Below are 24,061 nucleotides of genomic sequence, written 5' to 3'. Positions count from 1 at the left end.
AGTCGTGCATATTTGGTTTTTGCATGTGCTGGGACACATACGAAAGCCAAGGTGAGAGGAAGTGATGATGTTCTACGAACCACATAAGATGGACATCGACCATACGTTCGAAAAGCTTACAAACACAATTCATCAGGGCAATGGGACAAATCCCTAAGGAGGTCCCCTAGTGTACAGGGTTTCTGAATAAGAACCTCGTCCTTATGCCAGTCACCAGGAACTGACGTCGTCTCCCCAAAATTATTACTATAAATACAATATTCAGTAAAAACTGAAAGGCAACTTTAGGGAGATGGCAAAGGATCTTGTAATGAATCCTGTCTGAGTCCATCACTATAGAACCACAGAGGGATAGGGCAGATTGGAGTTCCGAGAGAAAAAGAAAAAGAGAGATTGTTTTAGGGTAGCTGGAGGAGAGTGCAAAGGCCATGGGACAAGACTAGAAGAGGCTTACATGTATGGAAAGTGAGCACTGGATCTAATGGGTGAAAAATGCAGACCTAGTGCAACCAACACCAGATCTGCTATGACGGAACCATGGAGACAAATGTCAAGCAATATGTCTGGAGTAAATTGATTTGCAATCTTACAGATTTTACATACCTAGGATTTCCAATTTTCCTGCGTAGCTGTATGGATGACCCTACAGGCTACTGTACTTGCCTGTAAAAAGTAGTTTTAGCAATATCTAGATGGCTAGTGTAATTACCATGCAGGATGGCTTGGATGACTGATAAACAGCATGAAAGTGGAAGATCCAGACAACTTATTTATGCATGATATCTAAACCCCTATAAGTGTAACTGATAACATGTGCATGAAAGATTTTCTACACAAGGAAGGGAGCAAAGCATTGGCAAGGAATTATAGACCAGTTGCACTAATGTCCCACATAATAAAAGTATTTAAAAAGAGTGATCAGGAGTCAGGTCACCAATTTCATGGAGACCAATGACCTTCACAACCCAGGCCAACATGGATTTAGAGTGGGAAGATCATGCCTCTCACAGCTACTTGACCATTATGACAAAATCACTGAGGCATCAGAAGAACAGAACAAAAAGAGTAACAGTCAACTATATAAAATTGAGTCCAAGTGCAGTTAAAAGCTCTGTATCTCAGAGTACAGTCATGGCACCACTGCTTTTCCTTATTCTCATATCAGATATAGACAAAATTATAAGTCACAGCTTCGTATCATCTTTGCAGATGACACAAAAATCAGCATGAAAATTACCTCTGCTGAAGACATTGAAAAACTACAAGCAGATACTGCGTTAATAAACTTTTCGACTGGGCAGAATATAACATGATGTTTAACAGTGATAAATTTCAGGTATGGTAAAAATGAGGACATTAAACATTAATACTGGGTACAAAACAGAATTAGATATGCCCATAGTAGGAAAGCAGCATGTAAAGGATTTGGGAATAATGATGTCTGACAACTTAACGTTTAGGGAGCATAACCAAGAAAATATTGCATCAGCCAGAAAAATGATAGGATAGATTACAAGAACTATCATATCCAGGAATTCCATCACAATGGTTGTACAGTACTATTCAAATCACTTGTGCTGTCCTGTCTTGAGCACTGCTCAGTACTCACTTCCCCCTTCAGAGCAGGAGAGATTTCTGAAATAGAGGGAGTTCAGAGAACATAGAGAGCGATAAAGCACCTAAATTATTAGGATCGTCTCAAAGGTCTCCAAATATACTCACTAGAAAGGAGATGAGAGATATCAAATAATACTGTACACGTGGAAAATACTGGAGGGCCAGGTTCCAAATCTACACAGTAAAATATGTTACTGGAGTGAACGATATGAAAGAAAATACAGAGTAGAACCAGTAAACAGTAAGGGTGCCATAAGCATAATCAGAAAACACTATAAAACATCCTCCCAGTGAATATAAGAAATATTGCCACAACAACCGTGGACATCTTTAAGATAAAACTAGATAGTTTTCTTCAAGAAGTGCCAGACCAACCGAGCTGTGGTGGATATGTGGGCCTGCGAGCTGCTCCACGCAACATCCTGTTGGACTCTCAAGTCAGGGCAGGCTTGGGGGAGTAGAACAACTCCCAGAACCCCAACAAGCAGGTGGTGAACACATCCACCTGGACAACTCTGGCACTTCAAGACTGCTGTAATATTGAGACTATCTCAAAGATCTCTACCTCAAATGGCAAGATGGAGTGGAAGAATGATAATTTCTACACTTACACTCATGCAGACATTTTGGAACCTAACCAACATGAAGTAGTGAGGCAATGCGGTTGGCCAGTTCGAGACTTGACTGCAACAAGGTCAAGAACAAAAGGTAATTCAATCCAATGGACTGAAGCAAGTGAATATGCAGCTGGTGATTAACAACAACTGCATGTTCCTAAGAGTAATAGATAAAAATTCACCCAATGAGTTCCTTACCAAACTCCTTTAGGAACTTGAGTACACATTTACTCCTGGAAGCAAGGGTGTCTGAATCAATTGGCATAAACCTATAAGTGTCCTTTTGAGGTTTTCCTGAAAGTATGTGCACCATTATCTTCAGTTACACTACTGAAGACAGGCATTGGCCAGTGTGAATGCACGTGTGTAGTCCCATCCGAGACTGATGGATGCCTACTACTAGTCCCACACTACCTGTTTACTATCTTCCAGTTCTTCTAGGAATGTAGCAATAGCATTCAAACCCAATGATACTTTGGACTTTACCTGTGGGTGATTTTGACTGTTCAACTAATGCTGCCTGGTCTAAGGATAGGCTTCCCTAATGATTAGTTGGGCCATGAGATGGTGGTTTGTCTCCCTAATCTGCACAGTCACATAGCTATTCTTTGTTTCTGGGCAGATTACTGTTGGCGGGGAAAATGGTTGAGACTCCTGGTAAAGTAGATCCTTCTTTGAAGGTTTGAGATAAGTCCTAGATTCTCTCTTTGAGACTTCACAACTGGGGATCCTGTAGCAGCAATTTTCTGAAAACTTGTCAAAATACCATTCTTGGGAAAAGGGTAATATGCTAAATCACAAAATTTGGCATGGCTGGCATGGATAGCTATCTGCCTGACCACCTCACTGCCTCTCTTACCTTTATCATTACAACTATTACACTATCTCCCTTACTTCCACACAAAATCTTATTACACCGTCTTGTGTTTTCCAATACATTATTAGCACAGTACTATAGTAATACTACAATCAGCATTCATTAAATCACTCTGTACTCAACACCTCTTAACCAAAAAGCTGTTTATGACAGATATCACTATAAAATGAATGACGTATGAAATGAAGGAGCCATTCTACCAATCCCCCTTACCTTGCTGTGGCTCCGAGGATCAACCTCCCTGCAGCCCGGTCTGACCAGGCCTCCTGGCCTGGTTGGTGGTCTGGTCAATCAGGCTATTGGACATGTCTACTCGTAGCCTGATGTATGAATCACAGCCTGGTTGATCAGGTAACCTCTGGAGGTATTTATCGAGTTGTCTTTTGAACACCTGACAATCTGGCCAGTTATGTTCCTTACATGTAGAGGGAGCGTGTTGAACAGTCTTGAGCCAGGGATGATGATAAGAGTTCTCTCTCAATGTACATATTACACCTCTGCTTTTCAACAGGGTTATTCTGCACATCCTGCCATGCCTCCTGGCCTAATGTGATGTTATTTCTATGTGCTGATTTGGAATATGTCCCTCTAATATTTTCCAGGTGTAAATTATTATGTAAATCTCCCTCTTGTGCTCTAGAGATTACAGATTTAAAATTTTTTATTGGTCCAAATAATTTAGATGTTTTATTGAGGGGATTCTAGCAGTAAAAGACCATTGCATGCTTTCCAGGTCAGCAATTTATTCAGCTTTGAACAGAGCTGTTACTATGCAACAATATAAGTTGACTCTAGAGAGCGCTAATGTCTTGAAACGTATCATTGGTACGGCATCCCTTGTTTGAAATGTTCTTGTTATCCAACTATTTTTCTTGCAGTTGTGACAGGTACTTTTTTTTTTTAAGGCAAGGTCTTCTGACATGTTTACTCCTAGACTCTTTACCATGTTTTTTCATTCTATAGCTTGATTTGAATACACAAACATTGGAATGCTTAGATACAACACTGTATATTAATTTCACTAAGATGCATACTATTTTATTTGTTTATTTGTAAATAAACATTGTTTTTGGTTATTATACTGTACACACACACTTTATATATAACTACAGTATGTAAATTTTCATGAATCATTACAAACCACTAAGCCGTTCTGGTGTGCGTGGTAGTCTCATAACATGTGATCAGAGTTCAGTAACTGTATGCATTGATTATATAATATTTTCTCTATATTTCCAATGTTTTACCATATTTTGTTTTTAAGGTGCAATGATATAATGAACTGTCTCGTTCACAGAGAACATGTTGATTACAGTATAAGAATGCAGATGTATATATTTGTCACTAAGATGCCTACCTGTCCACTATATTATTTGCTTAGAACAATAAAACATACTGTTCTTGCTGTTATTACATTGTATACACACTACATATACAGTATACCGTAACTTTGTACATTTTCATGCAGGATTGCAAATGACAAGTAATATTAAATGACTAATTATAATAAATGAATAAAGAGCAATGTTGATACAAATAAATATGGAGTGAAATATTTGAAAACTATTAGTCAGCTAATACAGCATGACTGGAACTAATGTCACAAGAGGAAGTAAAGATATATCACACTTGGAAAGAGCACCTTTTACCCACAGAGGTAATAATCTAATTGCTAAGCAAGGATGGCTATAGTACGGTATAGGAGTATCTGATGTTCAAAATAGTCAAGAATTCCTAGATAATGCTAAATACCAGTACTTAGAGCAGCACGACACAAGATCGTCAATGTCAAAGGAGTCTGATTCACCGAGAATTTTATGCAGGAAATTTTGTGGCGTATAGGAACCACAGGAAAGAAAAAATATCTGATACTGGAAAAAAATAAAAGTTTCATATAAATGAAAGCCTCTTCAGACTAATCAACTCTCCATGTAAAAATAGGTCCAAATAAAAATAAAATTTAGCAAATACTGTACAGTATTCAGTACCATTTGTTGTTTTAATGTAAATATTACTTATTTCTAAACTATGTATCTCACTATGTCTCAATAAACTATGTATTTATTGCTGACATGTCCTGTCATTTTTTCTTCATTGCATTATCTAAATTGGAATTAAAAGATCAACTACTTAACTTTTTTATTTAAATGCATTTATACTGTCACAATTTTTAACTTAAGTCTTAGGTCTTCCTTATTGTAAATTAAATTACGGTAAATATAATCCAACATTATTGTAACTGACCATCAATGTTCATTAAACTTTTAACATTAGATTTAAACATGAGCTTCATTCTGTTCTTCACGTGAAGAGAATTAGTCACAATAACGTGGCTGAAACAAATAACCCAACCCACACCTGAAGTTAAATGGAAATGACGACGTTTTGAATGGACCCCTAAAGGGGTCCAGGACAGACTAAAGCGTTGTCACTTTCATATCATTTGAGTGTGTTGGGTTGTCTGTTGTTTACTTTTTAACTGCATGCCTTAACTAGACAGATACAATAAAATATAGTGACAATTAAAAAATGTTTATACAGGGGAATTTGTAACATCCTGAAATTAAAACTGATATTTAACACGATGTTCTCTTCACAATAATGGGGAATGCCCAATAAAAATTTATGCTCAAAATTTTGTATGCTTGAAATATATTTTAGCAGAAAATGTGACTACTGGTAATGGAGATAAAGTCCTCAGCTACACAGTATGACCTTAGAAATATATTTTAAGTTAAAATTTGCATATCCTGTTTAAATAGGAAGAAATGTGTATATCCCCTTAAAAATAAAGCTCCCCCAGTTTCTACAACCTTCTGTGTGTGAACTACACATTAACACCACTGATCCCATGCTGTACGTTTGAAGTACAGAAAGACTAAACAAAAGTATCCAAAATCAATACAATGCATGCACTATAGCCTCAGTTCCATGAACATTGCTGAGTGCAACCACTGTAATACAAAAAACCCACTCTCAAATAAACAAAACTGTAGCATTCTGACCATATGTTAAAAACACACTGGGTTTCTTTGTGCTCTTTATATTGTGGGGTTTTCTTAGTATGTTACAAATGACAGTTTATTTCATTAAATGTAATTTCTTCCTGCAACATTAGTGGATTTTACTGTTGCAAATGACAAGCCAAGTATGCAATTTCATGGGCACTCAAGCATGGACTTCAATGTCACACGTAAACATTAAGGAGGAGGGGCAGATGGCTGAGGTGCAGGTGCGGTATGGGATGGGGCAGGATGGGGCGGCATCATGTTACCAGGTGCGGCACTAGCTACACCCATTTGCGGAGGGCCATGAATTGTGGGAATATGAACTTGGTGAGAAGGGATCATGTTTCCTGGGGCTGCATTGCTTTGGACCATTTGTGGAGGACCAGCATGAACTGAACCCATCTGCGGGTGGTGTGAAGGCACCATGTTACCAGCAGGAGCATTAGTTGGGGGCATTTGGGGAGGGCCAACATGGACTGGACCTATCTGAGATGCATGGACAGGAATCATGTTTGGAGGAATAACATTGGTTGGTGTCATCTGGGCATGACTTAAATGAAGTGGAGGGATCAAGCTGCCATGAGTACTACCTGCTTGTGCTATCTGTGTAGGTGGGTGTATTGAGGTATTGTGGGTTGAGGGCAGTTGGGCTGGGGCACCACTAACTGTTGGTTGGACATTGGATGGGGCAGTAGAGGTCGGGCCATTGACAGCAGGAGCAATAGGAGTGTTACTGCTAGGAACCGGAACATTTGGTGCAGATGTTGTAGCAGCTGACGTCGCACCAGTGGAAGCTAGGCAATAAGGGACACAGTTAGGATTGGGAATGATATAGGGGTAGGGTACAAAGTAAATTGGAATAGTACAGCAAAACAAGATACATGCATATATACAACACAAAGTGCATACCCTAAGCCCTAAATATCCCATCCTTAATGCCCATGGGATATGAATACAATCACATCACTTTACATACCAACATTTAAGCATAAAATGGCAGTAGCTATATGCAAGGTAAAATAATTATCAAGAGTAAGTACTAAGCTAGTACAACTATATAGCACTAGGAAGGTAAATGAGGAAAAGGATCTGGGATAGGACAAGGGAAAGGAATGGTGCCATTATCACTTGCTATATGCAAAGGGTACAAGAAAAAAGCTAGAGATTCATGGAACAAATTACAACTAGGATAAAGGTGAAGGTATTGATAATGTCTTTAACCACTGAGTGGCTGGACAATGAAACACCCACACGGAAGAACAAACTAGTAGATACAGCAGACATATGTTCTAGTGCATATTTTTACGAACCAACTTCATATTCACTTGAAATATACATAGAAAAGAATACAACGAACCCCTTCAGTTGAAAACCACTGTCATAGTATAGAAGCCAATAGAAATGATATACTTTGCATAAAAATATTAAAGGGTTTGATTAAGAATTTTACATAGTAGGCCTTTATGTTTTTTTATAAAGCCATTAATCATCCCCTTTGTTTTGCACAAAGGGGGATGTGACTGAACTGAAACAGAAACAAGGTTTCTGGAGGGAAGGAGAGTCTTCAAGATACTGTAGTACCAAGGCAGTATGTGTTGCTTAACCAGCACTAAAGAATGTAAACAAGAAATAGAACTTCAAGAAGAGAGTTTAATGAAAGACTGAATTAAAAATGAAATCTGTTACTGGGATACAATATGTTATCCAGAAACACACCAATGTTAGACAGGCCACAGGGACACCAATCTCTGGAACACCACCAAAATACTACAACCCAACCCAATACCACAAAGACACCGATGAGAAAGAAAACAGTCCACAGACTAATAAACAGCAGTAGAAAGCAAAGACATAAAACAAGAAAAGAAAGCAGGGGATTAAGCAAGTTAGAAAGTAGTGTAGTATACTAAACTAAAGAGATAGAGAAACAGTTCAAATTATATTCATAAGGCATCAAACAAGCCTAAACTACAGTCATTTCTGTAGAAAACTACTGTTGAATGATCATGCAATAACACTGCAAAACAATGAGACAAATTCATGAAAAAAATAAAGAAGGCCGAGTACATGACAGAAAAGTTCAACTGAAGGAGCAGCTACTTGAAACACCGAAGAGAGGATGTTAGGTATAAGAATATGTAATGTAATGAAAGAAAAGTTAGTAAAGAACATAACAGGCCTAGTCATATTGAAGATAATGGAACTAGACAAAATATTGTTATGGGGTAAGTAAGTAATTAATTACCAAAAGAAAAAGCCAAGCCCCCAAAGGGCTTGGCTCCTTCCAGCTGTCATAGAAGAGTAAACAATTCCTAGATATCATTGAGGATGATAATATGCATACAGAAAGATGCCATATAAGTGGTGTCAAAGAAATCAGACTCGTTAAGGAGTCTATTTAAGAAGTCATATGACTGAAACAGTGGGAAGTAAAACTTATAATCGGCCAGAAAATCAGGACATTCTATGAGAAGGTGCACAACTGTTAACAATTGATAATTGTCCAGGATAGACTGAGACATCGTCAGTGCTTCACTTCAGATGGATGTCAACTCTTCAGCCACGTTATTTTGACTCTTGGTCTGCACAGTTAGCAGGATAATACATTCCTGCTCACAGTAAGGTGCAAGTCTTTGTTCCATTATGCAGTATCATAGGAAAGCAGTGAATATAGTACAAACACCCATAAATGCAGATATACATCACATTAAGTGATGTTGACAGCATATTTCCAGGGCTTCCTGTTTAAGTGTTCTGCAGGAGTCAGTCCCAAATCCCATACCAATGATGTATGTAAATGATTCAGGAATGTTGACTATATCGAGTTGATGATAATTAAATATTGTAAGAACCAAATGAGTTACATTAATAATTACATGAGTGAAAAGAGACCAGAAAAACGGCAGTGAGAATAATACAACTATCAACCTGCCGGTTCTATTGATTTGCCACTGAAAAAAAACCCAACCGTTTTGACGGGGCAAAAATACACGAACCCAAGCAACGTATTTTTAACAGGCTAGACGACTCCATAAAAAATGCCTGTATTAGGTGAGAGGACACGTAGATCAAACACATGAGTGGAAATCGTGCAAAGTCTCACACCAGAAGTGCATATAAACAGTATAAAATCAGTGGCAAATGCAATGCTTGTAAACAAATGACCTTCAGCAATGTAGTTAAAAAAATAATGAAAAGTACCACACACAACCTATGCAAGGATAGCTTGTGCTTATGAGCCATAATTGGAAACTTCAAAGGACTTTAATGTTTGCCACAAGGGTGTTTCCTCCAACACTGAGAGTGCTAAGTTATGTGGACAGACTCAAAGTCAGCCCTAACACCAACAGAAGACCAGATATGATCCCTACATACAAGATTTTAAGGAATGTGCAAACAGCTTGTTGTACCCAAGCAAAGGAGTGGGCCAAGAGCCAGACTTCTCCCGGCAAATACTTACTGTATAAGGTAAACATTAGTCTTAGACATTCACATTAAACACACACACCAAAAATGGCATTAATCACACAATAATCACATACACATGCAATAAATAACAGAATCAATATACTGTATAGTTAGAACAAAATCAATACTTGTTCAAACAAACTAAAATGACTTGCGCAATTCATATAATACATTTGTTAATAAAAGATCAAATTAAACCAAAATTTAAACCATACAAAAATTGCTGCTAAATGCAATTTATAAATTGTTATTAAATGAAATGGCATGCATCATGTTCTGCAAGTGGAATGTAGCCATGTTGTATTAAACTTATTGAGTGGGAGCTTCGGAATAATCAAAAGATGACTCTCTCTGCGTAAAGTCTCTCAGACTAATAAGCTCTCTGTGCAGTACAGGATAGTTATGTTCCATGACTTTATTAAATATGCTTTTATGTAACACCTTATCAACCATTGTACATTTTGTACATTCTGAACATTTTTTAAATAAACATTATTATTATTATTATTAAGTGTTCAATAAAATTAAATAAACATCATGAGACTGATTTTACTGAATAAACTAAAATATTTAATGGCTTTATTTAGAATTAACAGCAATGTGCAAGATATAGATATTTAATTTAATTCTCAATAATCAAAAGAAAAAAAGAAGAGGTCACTAATAAAATGTCTCTTTTTCTGGTAGAACTCCAGTGCCTCCGTGAAGTTATCTTGCTGAGATTGCTCAATGTTAAAAGGTCACATTAGTCGCATTAGTTGTGTTTGGCCTACCCGGGACCCAAGCCAGAACTAGAGCCCCACCCCTCACAGAGGTGCACGGAGCAAGTGACACTTCACCACCAAACTGGGAAAGAATCTGGAAAGTCGGTGAAGCTGTAAAGACAACTGGGGGGTCACAGAAAACAAAGCCTAGAAAACTGCCAAATAATGCAAATGATTCATATATAGTATATGGAAAACAAGGGATTCACTCAAACTAGCTCGAAACTGGAGCCAGTCGGCCGAGCGGACAGCACGCTGGACTTGTGATCCTGTGGTCCCGGGTTCGATCCTGGGCGCCGACGAGAAACATTGGGCAGAGTTTCTTTCATCCTATGCCCCCGTTACCTAGCAATAAAATAGGTACCTGGGTGTTAGTCAGCTGTCACGGGCTGCTTCCTGGGGGTGGAGGCCTGGTCGAGGACCGAGCCGCGGGGACACTAAAGGCCCAAAATCATCTCAAGATAACTCATTAGTACAAATGACCACCACCAGGCGGCTCAACCCCTGCCTGCAGTCAGCTGTGGTGATGAACAACTCACTGACAAAACCTGGAAGGGAGGGAGGGAATCATGGGAGCCTCTGAAGCTCCAACAGAAAGACATTACATACAACCCTGGGATTCTAGGATAGCAACCCTGGTGGCTCCTTGAAACTAACCACAGGGAATGGGACTTACCAGAAGTGGAAGGCACCAAGAAGAGAAAAAAACCAGGCTGAAAGACATGACCCAAAGCACCATAAGATTGATTGGGACTGGGAACATTAAACCGAGCTTCCAGAACCCTGTTTGTAAGCTAAAACCCCAAGCCCGAATATCAGCCCAGGATATTTTGGAGAAGATCCCGGACAAAGCCACATATTTGCAATCATGCAATCAACAATCAATTAATGACACCAGATGACCAGAGAAATGCAACCCTTTGCCAAGGAAACAGGGGCAAACAACAAGGCATTCACCGAGGCAGAACCAGCGGTAGGCAGGTAGTGGCGAAGAGCTGCCACAAGACAACAAATGATGTACCTACAGCCTAACTAGCCATCTAGTTAGGCTGTAGGTACACCTTCTCCCTGCACCTCTGCGAGGGGGACCAGGTATTGGCTCTGGTCCTCAGTAGATCAAACAGAACTTCAGTGATTGATGTGACTTTTTAGCATGGAGCAATGTAAGCCAGATAGCTTCAGGGAGCCACCCCATAAAAGGCTGGTGTCAAGTTTTCCAATGATGAGCTAATCAATCAGGAGGCAAAACAATGTTTGAGCTGCCTGCATTTAAAGTTGTGCATCCATATTGAAAGTTCGGAAGCTACAACTGAAAACACTTTCACCTTAATTTAACAGTGAATAAAAGATAATAAATTTGAAAAAAAAAATTAATCAAAGAGAAATTTGGTTTTTAGTGCATTCCAAGTTATATATCCATATAATTATTCAAAACTTCTACCTTAATTTAACAATGAATAAAAGAAATTGAGTTTTAAGAGATGAAAATCATGCATATTCTTGCTATTACAAATGACAAGTCATTCTACTAAAGCAGTATGAGGGAGCTAGCAGCCTTAAGGGAATGAACACTAATCCATTATCCACAAATGAGTTCCCAAGACTAACAGTCATCTGACTGACTCCATAAAAAATTAGACTCTAGATGACTGAATATATAAATACAGTACTGTGTATAATATAAATACACACATACACAGTATTGTATGTATATATATATACTGTACTGGTATTTTTATATATATAAAGAGTACATATATAAAATATTTGTAGGAGTAAAAACGCCACCATACAATGAAGAGCAAATGTTTACGAGAGACGACGTGTATTCTCACCTTCCATCTTGCTATCGTCATCTCCACCCATGTCGTTTTCCTGTAGTTTAAAATGTAGGTGAAGGGAATTTAATGTTTTTATATGCAATAAGTGACTAAACCTAGAACAAAAGCAAAATTATAAAGCAATTCTAAAATAATCTTTAAAACCTAAAAATATAAACAGGCAGAAAACAAGTCACAATAGCATGGTTCAAACAAACATCACCACCCACACATGAAACAAAAAGAAAACCGGCATCACTTTCATTTTCTTTCACATGTGTGGAGTAGGTTATTTGAGACCCAACCAGCACACCCGCAAACGATGAAACGACAACATTTCGGTCTATCATGTTATTAAGTCGTGTAATTGGGTTGTCTCTCATGTTCTTAGTTGTCTACTTTCACCACCCAAGTAAAAGCATTACCATGAAACTTGATCTTAATTTCTGAAGTGTCAATTATATGGCAAGTACACGGCAAGATATAATGTCTATTTCTGGGATATCTGTACGTGTTTCCATAATGTTCTATAATATTTTGCTGGCAAAATAATAATTTGATGGGTATTGTCTGGAAAAAGGTACAAATTAAATCCGGACAGATGAGGTTAGGGTAGAAAAGAGAAAGAAAGAGGATGTGTGAGAGAATGAAAGAAAATGTGAGAAAGGGGGAAGAGAGAGAAGTGTGTAGGCAATAATGTGAATGTGTTAATATATTCCCAATTATATGTGAACCTGCATGAAGCATCTGCCTTGTGATACTCTATACAACCACCTCAGTCTCTGGCCTGCAAGTCATTAGTCAATCAATGAGAGCATTCAAAGGTTCTTGTTCCCTTTATCCAGGTACGAATGAATCGTTTTAGGATAAAATATCGTAAAACAGTATACAAATGAATCCGAAGCCCGATTTTCATGAAAAGACATATCTTCACTATTACAGAACTACTGAAACTACTTAAGACACCATCAGTATGAGAGCATTACAGTAAATCCCGATATCCAACTTATTTCATGAAGGAAAGCGTGTAACACAAGAAAATTACAAAGAAATTTATCTACGGTTTCAACCTATGTTCTCACAATAAAATAAAAACCCAGTAAAATTTTGCATTCTGTTGACGCTAAAATGCGTTATCCGATTGCTGTTTATAAACATTTGTACTGTATACTGTGTTCATCCCTTTTGCACATACTCTATTATAAATACACTTGTTTTTGTATCTATTCTCTTGAGAATTAATTTACAAATATTTTTATACAAAATTTAGAGTTGTAACCTAACAAATAACCGAGAAAATGTAAAAAGACTGTAAACATTTTACGGATCAGTGAGCGGGACGTGCCGAGTTTGCTATGTTTATCTTCGGGAACATGCAATGAGCAGCATAATCTATTATACAGTATATGTATTACATGTATATACACTTTTCAAGATCTACAGTATCAAACAAGAGGAACTACAAGGTAAAGTGACGTTTCTGTGCTAAATTACATCTTTGATTTATGATGTGTGTGTGGATTTTCAAATTATGTTGGTTGTGGCACAAAAAATTGCATATAGAGTAATTTTTGGAGTTCTCTGGTAAGAATTCTGCTTACTTGGATGTCTGGCTTATCCAGTGAGGGGTCCTTCCCATATAGTCCAGATAAGTGAGCTTAGACAATAGTGCCATAGTAGAAGAGGGTGTGTCGATCAGACATTTTCATTTCGATAGTTTGTACAGATGGCATGTGATGGCATTGTCAGGTGTACAAATCCTTTATGTACTTTAAAAATACATTATAACAATAATAATAATAAAAAAACTTGGTAGACTGACGAGTTTGTAGGGAGATGACGGAATCCTGTAACTGCGAAGAAATGTTTCATGTAGCAAGTACTGTAGCAGTGTGTAAGAGTTAATTGTGTAGTGTTTCACTGGTTTGACATTAATGTAGGTACATGTCAGGGTTGCGTGATGTTACACTGGTTGTTCATTATATACATTGATAAAAAGTATAATGGAGTTCAAACTAAGAATATTAGAGAGAGGCACTAATATGTATATTAGTAATTGAAGTACAGTTAAACTTAATGTATGGTGATGATAAAGTATGTTGAGCATAGAGTGCAAGGCATTTATGCACAGTAACATTTACAATTTAATTGATGTGTGAGATATTGATAAGAATACTGGATTTTTTGGCAGACAAGATGTGTGCTTTTGGTCCTCTACCAACTATATATTTTGAACTGTACTTACTGTACATGAAAAATGTTCCCCTTACAAAACCACTGGAAAATCACTTCCAATATATGTATTGGTGCAACCTCAATTCAGCAAACCTCATTTAGGCTAACAGGTTACAATGCACACTTTCCATGTTTTTGTAAATTTGTTAACAATTTTCATAGATGAATGGAACATTTAGAAATAGGTATAGCAATGTATTTTTTTTTTCCTTGAAAAAATTACATCACATAAATGCCTTCTGAAGGCACCTTCAGTTGCAATGAATTCCTCTCTCCAATGAAATGAGGTTGGTCCCATACTCAGTAGTTCAAATTGAGGCTGCACTGCATAATGTAACATACAACAAATTAATTGTACAGTATTGGAGAGGGAAAAAAATTCTGTGTAAAATAAACGGAAATGGTGAAATTCTATAGGCGATCAATGCATTTTGATATTTGATGTGCGATATCGATGAAAGAAAAATTTGTGCAATTGCAGCAAAAAGTGGGGCAAGTCAAGGAAGAACGTTTCTAGTGCACTCAAAGACCGGGTTAAAAACTAGAAGACAGGAACAGGAAACTAGACAGAGCTGCATGGAGGTGCGGTAGAACCAACTTATATACAGGTGCAAGACAACGAGGGTGTTTACAAATGAGAAATATCATGAATTAGTACGGTAGAAATGGATAATCTGAGGAGCATGTTGTATTTAGAGAATAGTGTTAATATAGAGTAAAGAATAAAAAGATTACAAAGACATGTTATTTAAAATATGATAGGCAACAAGACTGAATAGAATATACTGTACTGCAAATGTCGACACATGTTGGGCCACATTGAATAAATGGACTATGATAAACCGATAAAGTACAGTATGTATATGGGTGAATTTGAGGGTAGGAGGCTTCTTTCACTGTACTGTATTATTCTTCATTTTCCTCCATGCTGATGCTTCACCCACCCCCATAAAAGAGGAAAACATGTTAATATAATATTATATATATATATATATATATATATATATATATATATATATATATATATATATATATATATATATATATATATATATATATATATATATATATATATATATATATATATATATATATATATATATATATATATATATATATATATATATATATATATATATATATATATATATATATATATATATATATATATATATATATATATATATATATATATATATATATATATATATATATATATATATATATATATATATATATATATATATATATATATATATATATATATATATATATATATATATATATATATATATATATATATATATATATATATATATATATATATATATATATATATATATATATATATATATATATATATATATATATATATATATATATATATATATATATATATATATATATATATATATATATATATATATATATATATATATATATATATATATATATATATATATATATATATATATATATATATATATATATATATATATATATATATATATATATATATATATATATATATATATATATATATATATATATATATATATATATATATATATATATATATATATGTCGTACCTAATAGCCAGAACGCACTTCTCAGCCTACTATTCAAGGCCCGGTTTGCCTAATAAGCCAAGTTTTCATGAATTAATGTTTTTTCGTCTACCTAACCTACCTAACCTAACCTAACCTAGCTTTTTTTGGCTACCTAACCTAACCTTACATATAAATATAGGTTAGGTTAGGTTAGGTAGGGTTGGTTAGGTTCGGTCATATATCTACGTTAATTTTAACTCCAATAAAAAAAAATTGACCTCATACATAGAGAAAAGGGTTGCTTTATCATTTCATAAGAAAAAAATTATAGTAAATATATTAATTCAGGAAAACTTGGCTTATTAGGCAAATCGGGCCTTGAATAGTAGGCTGAGAAGTGAGTTCTGGCTACTAGGTACGACATATATATATATATATATATATATATATATATATATATATATATATATACACACACACAGTATCACTACTGTTCGTGCTCCATTTTTACTATAGAACATATTTCAATACCAAATGAGCCCTATTCCACCATTCTGTATTATCTTCAAGAAAGAAATATTTAAACTGAATAAGTGCTTTCCTCATTGCATTTAGTGTTGCTGTTTTGTAAGCAGTACCTCCCCACTACCTAGATCCTCTATTCACATCATAAATACTAATCTCCACAATAAAACTATTGTTATCTTTATTATCTTATTATCATCATCTTCAGCCTACATGTGTGTAGTAATTCAGATCAATATGCCCACTCAGTAATAGTACTTAACAAACCCTTTATCTATGGCAGAGAATAAGTCCCAATAATGTTACCGATCCAAGTAACTCGACCTATATATACGGAATGAAATGAGTGGCGACATTTTGGTCCATCTTCGTCCCTTTTCAAGTCACATCCGAAATCTCATCACTAGCATTTCTTTATATAATGTGGGTTATTTGTTTCAACCTCATTGTGACTTATTCTTTACACTATAACTAGATATACAGTACAGTATAGTATTTATGTTCTACTATATATTTGTGATAAGAGTGGTCTCTCAACCCCAGTATGTTTCATCATGATGTAAGATGTTGCTTGCAATGTGCTTGCATGGTGCAACTTCTTTAGGTCTCGTCCAAGAAAGGTCATAGTCGGTGTCTACAGATCCATATGCAAAGAGTTCGGCAAGGTTGCCCATGTTGACTTACGTCTTCTCACTAAGCCAGAATTTACTGAAAAGAGGACAGCCATCTGGGATAGGACCCCAAGGCCAGGGAGGGGGTTTTCAAGCTAAAAATGGTAGTGAGGGTTAGGGAAGGCACTCACCTTTCTGACCATTAACCACACACCCCCATTTTCTATCTAAGGTCACATGGCACATATACAACAATGTGTAGTGAGACACTACAGCATCTAGCTTTGCTGGGTAAGTGAGTACAGGTGCTATTTCCAGTGAGAAGCCGAGCTGGGAAGGCCTAGTGTTCTAATTGGCTGACAGGTCTATGCCACCATAGAGTACCTAAGGTTGGCTAACAACCTGGAACCTAAGATCTGGGCCTAAGAACCTAATTCGGTACTGTGACGAGGGAAGGGTGTGGTAGTGTCTTCGTGGTAAATATAAATTCTATCAGATAACTTTTTTTTTAAAAGTGCTCTCCTCTTGAAACTTTACTTTTTGTTATTTTAGTCCACTATAATATATTGCATAATTCAATTCTTTGGAAAGGCATTATAACATGAAGTCAACATTTGATTTTTATCACTCTTCGGCCAGGAAATTGCCAATGGACTTTAAAATCATAAATAGTTAACACAAATTTCAATGTCTTTTAATATGTACACTACTGTAATTGTTTTACACCATTTGTGCTCTCATCTTTCACACCAACTATCCAAGCATAGCTGAACAATTTCACCATATTCATCCCATTCACAATCTTATTCAAATAATATAGATGTCAATGTGTAAATGATATACTTGAATTAATTAAGATACCGTACAATTAAAATATTTAACACATTATTCAACCTTGCATCGATTTGCTCTAGACCTCCCTAAATGGGTAAACCTGTACTAACTGTTTGAAAATCTAAAATTAGGCCGGGCTTGGAAAGTAGAAAAACTCTTAGAACTGACTCCAAATATACTTCAGGGACTGATGTAGTCATTTCTTTAGTAATGTAATAATTTCTTAAAATATTCTTCTGTTCATGTTCATGTATGCAACAAACTCGTGCTTTATATTCATTTTCTTCTGGAATTCTTCTTGAAACATAAAAATTGGGATATAAAGATGTCATTATGGAAAAGACTTAGGTAAGTTAATTCCCAGCTATTATTGATATTACCACATATTGCTGGATATATATACCACAGAAAAAAAATCACTGACAGATGCCACTCGGAAAATACTACAACACGATCCATTAATCCCAACATGATCAAAACTAGCCAACAGTGAGCTTATAATCAATTTAAATTATTTAAAGGACCGTATTTGTGACAACATTGTTATTCAGTTATCAATGAATGACACACTGTTCCAATTAAACCTTATAAAACAAAAGATTAAGAAAATGCAAGAATTGTAGGCTAAGAAAGAAAATAGGTGCCTATATACCGACAAGATTTAATTCTCATTTATAAAGAGGAAGTAACACGTTTTCGATTACTAAATGAAAGACAATTATCATTCCATAAGAAAACAAAGGCAGAGACAACAAAAATCTAATTATACAAATGAAACCTGTATTTGAAAAGGAAGAAAAATAATTGAGGAAAAACATATTATACAAAGAAATTTTTAGATTTTACCAATAACATAAAAATGGAAAAGTTTATTAATTAATAATAAACAAAGAGAGGGAGGAAGAGTTACTGTTTGTTTCCATTTCGTTATGCAAGGGAAGCTCATTCCACAAAACAAATGCCTCACAAAATGTCCTTAACCCTTAAACAACTAAGCTAATTAAATATCGTATATTGTGGTGCGCATGAAAAAGCATTAAATATCCATAAGAATTAATTGCACATGGCAATCTGAAATCAGGAGTTAATCACAGATAGCATCTAAAGCCGTTTAAGGGTTATGAGTAGAAATATAACCTAGGTTGATAACCATGAATACTTGTGTCTAACTCAAAGTAATTAAGTTCCAAGATATAAAGTAGTATCACTGCTGCATAACATTGCAGTAAATCCTCCCTACAGAATGCAAACAAATATTATTATTAATTCTCTCTAAGTTTAAGTTTCTTTTCATCCAAGTGAAACACACTTGCAGAACTCATTAACACTGCTTCAATTTGCGTTACCATTAGACCTTCAGCTGTCCGATACAATTATTACAACGGACCGTTTCATCCTGTTAAATTTCTGGATAGGCTTTTGGAAATATAATGCAGTATATTTGTTGTTAATTACAGTAATATTATTATTAGATGATTTGCCTTCTAACAGAGAAAGTGCAAAAGTTCAATCAAATTTATTAAGGTACTGTACATGAAAAACTTTGACAAGTTTATTATTGTACCATACACTGAAAACTTTCCATTAAGATTGATTTTGTACACTGAAAACTTTCCGCCAACTTTAAACTGTACACTGAAAACTTTCCATTTCGACGAGTTTGTTTACAAACAAGAAAATTCACCAATCTAAATATTACTAAAAAATCCTGATATATAATGAACATGTTTGGAATTATCTTTGAATTCTCACACTGACAACCTTTTAGTCCTCGTCTGAAGAAATACCTTTCAGTCACAGATACTTCAGTGACGGGCCACATGTCACGTGCTCATTCTCGAGGCAGCATACGATGTATGGTAGCCACTTGAGTGGTGATGGCAGCACGTTTTTGCCTTAGAGCTTTGAAGGAAAGCAAGTTGTATAATACGGCGAGTTCGTTAGTTACAAAAGTGCTTGTGGTCTAGTTCTAGTTCAAAGGAAATCATATCAGGTTTAACCAACCTAAATATGCAACTGAAGGACAAGAACTACCTTGATTCATGCATCAGAGAAACTTCTCAATCTTAACCCCTTGAACAACAGCGAAATATTTTGGTTCATCCAGGTAATAAAGGCTATTAATCTGGCTTATGTCATTTGGTAATTATATCCTTTGAAGCTTTTGAAAATTGTGTTTTGCATTAGAACGTCCATAATAATCCAGATTTGACATTTCTCTGGCTATTATTACCTATCAGATAAATCTTATATACTAATTATAAGAATTTTGGAGTAGATGGTTAAATTTAACACACAATTTTTGCCCAAAAAAATAAATAATAATAATTTTGAGACCATTTCTGATATTTTTTTATAGTTTACCTTAAAATATTTACAATTTTCATTGAATCTTATAAAAACAAAACTTTTAAATTATTGAGAAACATTTTTATCCAAATTTCTGGACTGTCGAATTTAATTAATATGAAATTCTGTATGTGCAAGGAAATATATTTTCTATATTTTTAATTCATTAGAAAATAAGAAAAACAAAATTGTCTTTTAATATCTTTTAAAATTTTGTGTATATGCCTGGCAGCTGTCTGGATCAATTGTGGTCTCTAAGAGTTAAGAATATAGAAATTCAAAGTCAAATCCAATTATATTCCAGAACAAGGTATGCATCCCCATTGAGAATAAACATAAAAGAAATTACATCACTGCAAAGGGAGTCACAACAACGTGGCTGAAACAAACACCCCACATCACAAATATGAAATGAAAGTGATGACATTTCAGTCTGTCCAGGACCAAAACAACATGATAAAGGTCCAGGATGGCCCAAAATGTTGTCACTTTCATTTCACATTTATGATTTGGGTTATAAATTACCTCATGACATGCTCAGGGAGCTACAATAACTTGGCAAGCAGGCTAGAAATTGTCATAAATATTTAAGCTTCTAAAAATCTTTAAACAAATGAATCAATTACAAATGCCAATTAAGACACAGGATCAATATTTTTGCTACTTGTCTTGGTCCACATCAATGGCCCCAATTTGCTCAGACAGCTGATGAACATTTTAGGTCCTTGTAACTTGCTTTAACTGACCTGCATTGGCGCAGGAGACGGTGCAGCATCCACTGGCGTGGCTGTGTTCTGGGGCGCAGGGCCAGCAGCTTCGTTGCCATCTTCTCTTGTAGATTGGCTACTAGGTGTTGCTGCTTGGGAAGAGCAAGTTGACGAAGGTCTTGGAGGTAATCCTTGTGCACTGCGCTGCCGTTCCTCAGCCTCTCGTCGTAGTATTTCCTTCTGTCGTTCTACCATGGCAGCAAAAGATGTTTCATCTAGCTTTGGGGCCATAGCCTAAAAAAAATAAAAAAAAAATTAAAATACAAAAATATATTCTTATTCCTAAATTTAAATAAAAACTTTTAATTTCATAATTCTGGAACATTAAACAAAATTAATGATAATGATGGTAAAAAATATGGTAATTATGGGGCAGTGAGCTTGTACAGAACATATCACGAAGCAGCAAACTTCAACGAATGAATGAATGCAATAAAAGAATGAGCATTATCAACCCTTTTCTGTTTCCAACATTCAAGGTGAAAAGTTTGAAGTAGAGATGATGTGCATCAGATGCTTAGGACAGAAATCAAGCACTGAATATGATAAAATGCACTTTTCTATTGGATCCCTTCTTGAGTTATCTTGAGATGATTTCGGGGCTTTAGTGTCCCCGCGGCCCGGTCCTCTACCAGGCTTCCACCCCCAGGAAGCAGCCCGTGACAGCTAACACCAAGGTACCTATTTTACTGCTAGGTAACAGGGGCATAGGGTGAAAGAAACTCTGCCCATTGTTTCTCGCCGGCGCCTGGGATCGAACCCAGGACCACAGGATCACAAGTCCAGCATGCTGTCCGCTCGGCCGACCGGCTCCCTAGCGACTCTGAGCTCAACTCTGGTACCACAAACCTCAGCCCAACCTGGCCTCTTGAGATTAATCTGTTGCCTACAAGGTGCTGGAGATTAATCTGTTGCCTACCAGGTGCTGGAGATTAATCTGTTGCCTACCAGGTGCCGGAAACTAGAATCTGGCTTGCTCCTCAAGGTGAGGTGACCAGAGATCAACAAAAAAACTGGGAAAACTAACTAGAAGGTATAAGTGCAACAAAACCGGCAATAACTTGAAGGAAATAAGGCACCTAAAAGTAAACGAGGCAATCTATCATACCTTGACAACGATGTGCCTGACTTCCACTGGTTGGTAGCCCAGGTCACCTGAGGTCTTAGGCAGCCTGCCCTCCAACTTTTCCTCCTGGTGTCATCTGCTCAAAACTAGTTCATCTCACTTCTCACAGGGTCCAGTGTTCAATTACCGACAGTAAGTTGTTGGCCGACATTCCTTTACTCTGTTCCCACTATCCCAGTTCCTATCTTGTCCTGTCCTCATATCCCTGTATATGCTATATAGACATATTGACTTTGCACCTTCTCTTCATAATATAATTATCTTGCCTTTCTCTGGAACTACAGGGTTCTACAGGGGGACCTTCCGTTTTTATTTTTTGTTATGCTTCATGATTGTCTATCACTCATGATGTATATGCCCCTAGCATTCCATTGGAAAACAGCACAGAGCTTTGCAAAATAAGGCTATTAGCAGCATTAAGAGGATTAAGTCATGATGATGGGTGAAGGGAACTCAATCTAACCCTTGAGAACAGGAATGAAAGAAATATGATCCCTATGCAGATATGTTATTGAGAGGAAAAAGACAAAGTAACCAAGAACAGCATCTTTAAATTAAGTGAGAATAGGGCAAAAGAACATTGGGAGAAATTAGAAATGCGAGTTGAAGCATAAAAACAGAGCGTATTCATACTCCGTACAGATGCTCAACAAGCATACTGCACTAAAATAAAGAAAGTAAGTCACCTCCACCTACAATTTCAACAGCAAATGTATAATAAAAATAGTCATTCATTACTTATCATATCCCCAATTTCCTTCTATCATGGAGGAACAATGGCTAGGAAGCGAGGCATAAAGAGCTAGATCTCACTCCCCTGTAGTTGGCGAGAGGTAAGTACGATAGGTAAGCACAGGTAACAGATAAATGGAAAGAAAATACAGACAATAAATGGGAGAAACAAAAAAGTAACAAATGGATAGAGAATAAAGCCACTTTAAAAATGTATAGGAAAATGGCTTACCTTGACCTTCTTTAGTTCCCCCTGAAAACTGTCGCCTGCTTCCATAAACTTTTGCTTCTTTGCTTCAAATTTTTCTTCAATTTGTTGCAACTCTGTCTCCAGTTTTTTCTGCAAAAATTAATTAATTGATTGAAGATACAGTACTTATTCAACTGCATACATCAACTCCTTGGTTGAAGATACTTATAAAATCAAAAGACTTTACTCCCACTCCCACTGAGCTATACTTGTACAGTACAAAAGCATTTTTGATACCAATTCCAGCCATTCTGCTAAACACTGATGCACTCTTACACAGTGCAGAAGTTAAGTTTGAAAAGCATCAAACTTTTGTTGGTCCTGGACTCCCAATCATACTGGAGTCCAGGACCATTCCCTCAACTACATATGAAAATCCAAATGCATTTCTCTCAATATTTCCCTCCCTCACCTGGTGCATAGTCAAAGACTGAACTTGTCGTCTTAATACTGTCAGACGTTGGCTTGTGACCACCGACCTCACATCAGGGACAACAGTGTCAGAAAATATTTCATTGATGAGGCGATGATTGCGTACATATCGTGCATGTGCCACATGCTTCACACTTAGTCCATCATCGTAGTCTGTAGAATATTTGCATTATTTTATTTATTTACCAGAACACATATCAAAATGAGCAAACAAGTATCAGTTACACCTACTGACAATTTTAAATGATAATACAATCAGTCCTCACTCTGCATACGTTTTGAGTATGCAAATTAAGACCTGGTGATTTTATCATACATACATTCATACTGTGTGAGGGCAAGTCCACCCACACGAGAGCAGTGAGATTTGTACAAACAAGATGGCATTTTGACAGGCAATACCCAAACACAATAAATACACGTTGAGTTGGTGCATGCAATTTGTGCATATATAACTTTGCTTTGATAAGCAGTGCCC

At 36.2% G+C, this 24,061-nt stretch overlaps 1 protein-coding gene across 34 annotated transcripts in view; it reads right to left on the bottom strand.

Moving 5' to 3' along the window:
- Positions 1-5,238: 5,238 nt before the first annotated feature.
- Positions 5,239-24,061, bottom strand: part of Bap111 (Brahma associated protein 111kD) — a 72,647-nt gene continuing 53,824 nt past the window's right edge. For all 34 annotated transcript variants that reach the window (XM_045746970.2, XM_045746976.2, XM_045746974.2 and 31 more), the window contains 5 exons: positions 23,564-23,736; positions 23,134-23,241; positions 21,023-21,277; positions 12,187-12,226; positions 5,239-6,913 (listed from right to left, as the gene is read on the bottom strand). In XM_045746970.2, the coding sequence (XP_045602926.1) occupies positions 6,312-6,913; positions 12,187-12,226; positions 21,023-21,277; positions 23,134-23,241; positions 23,564-23,736 (1,178 nt within the window). In that variant the 3' untranslated portion in view covers positions 5,239-6,311. The remainder of the gene's footprint in view (positions 6,914-12,186; positions 12,227-21,022; positions 21,278-23,133; positions 23,242-23,563; positions 23,737-24,061) is intronic.

This window comes from Procambarus clarkii, chromosome 41 (assembly GCF_040958095.1).
Source record: "Procambarus clarkii isolate CNS0578487 chromosome 41, FALCON_Pclarkii_2.0, whole genome shotgun sequence".
Taxonomy (NCBI): domain Eukaryota; kingdom Metazoa; phylum Arthropoda; class Malacostraca; order Decapoda; family Cambaridae; genus Procambarus; species Procambarus clarkii.
The sequence above is the reverse complement of the archived record's forward strand: the minus strand, read 5'-3'. Positions and strand labels throughout refer to the sequence as shown.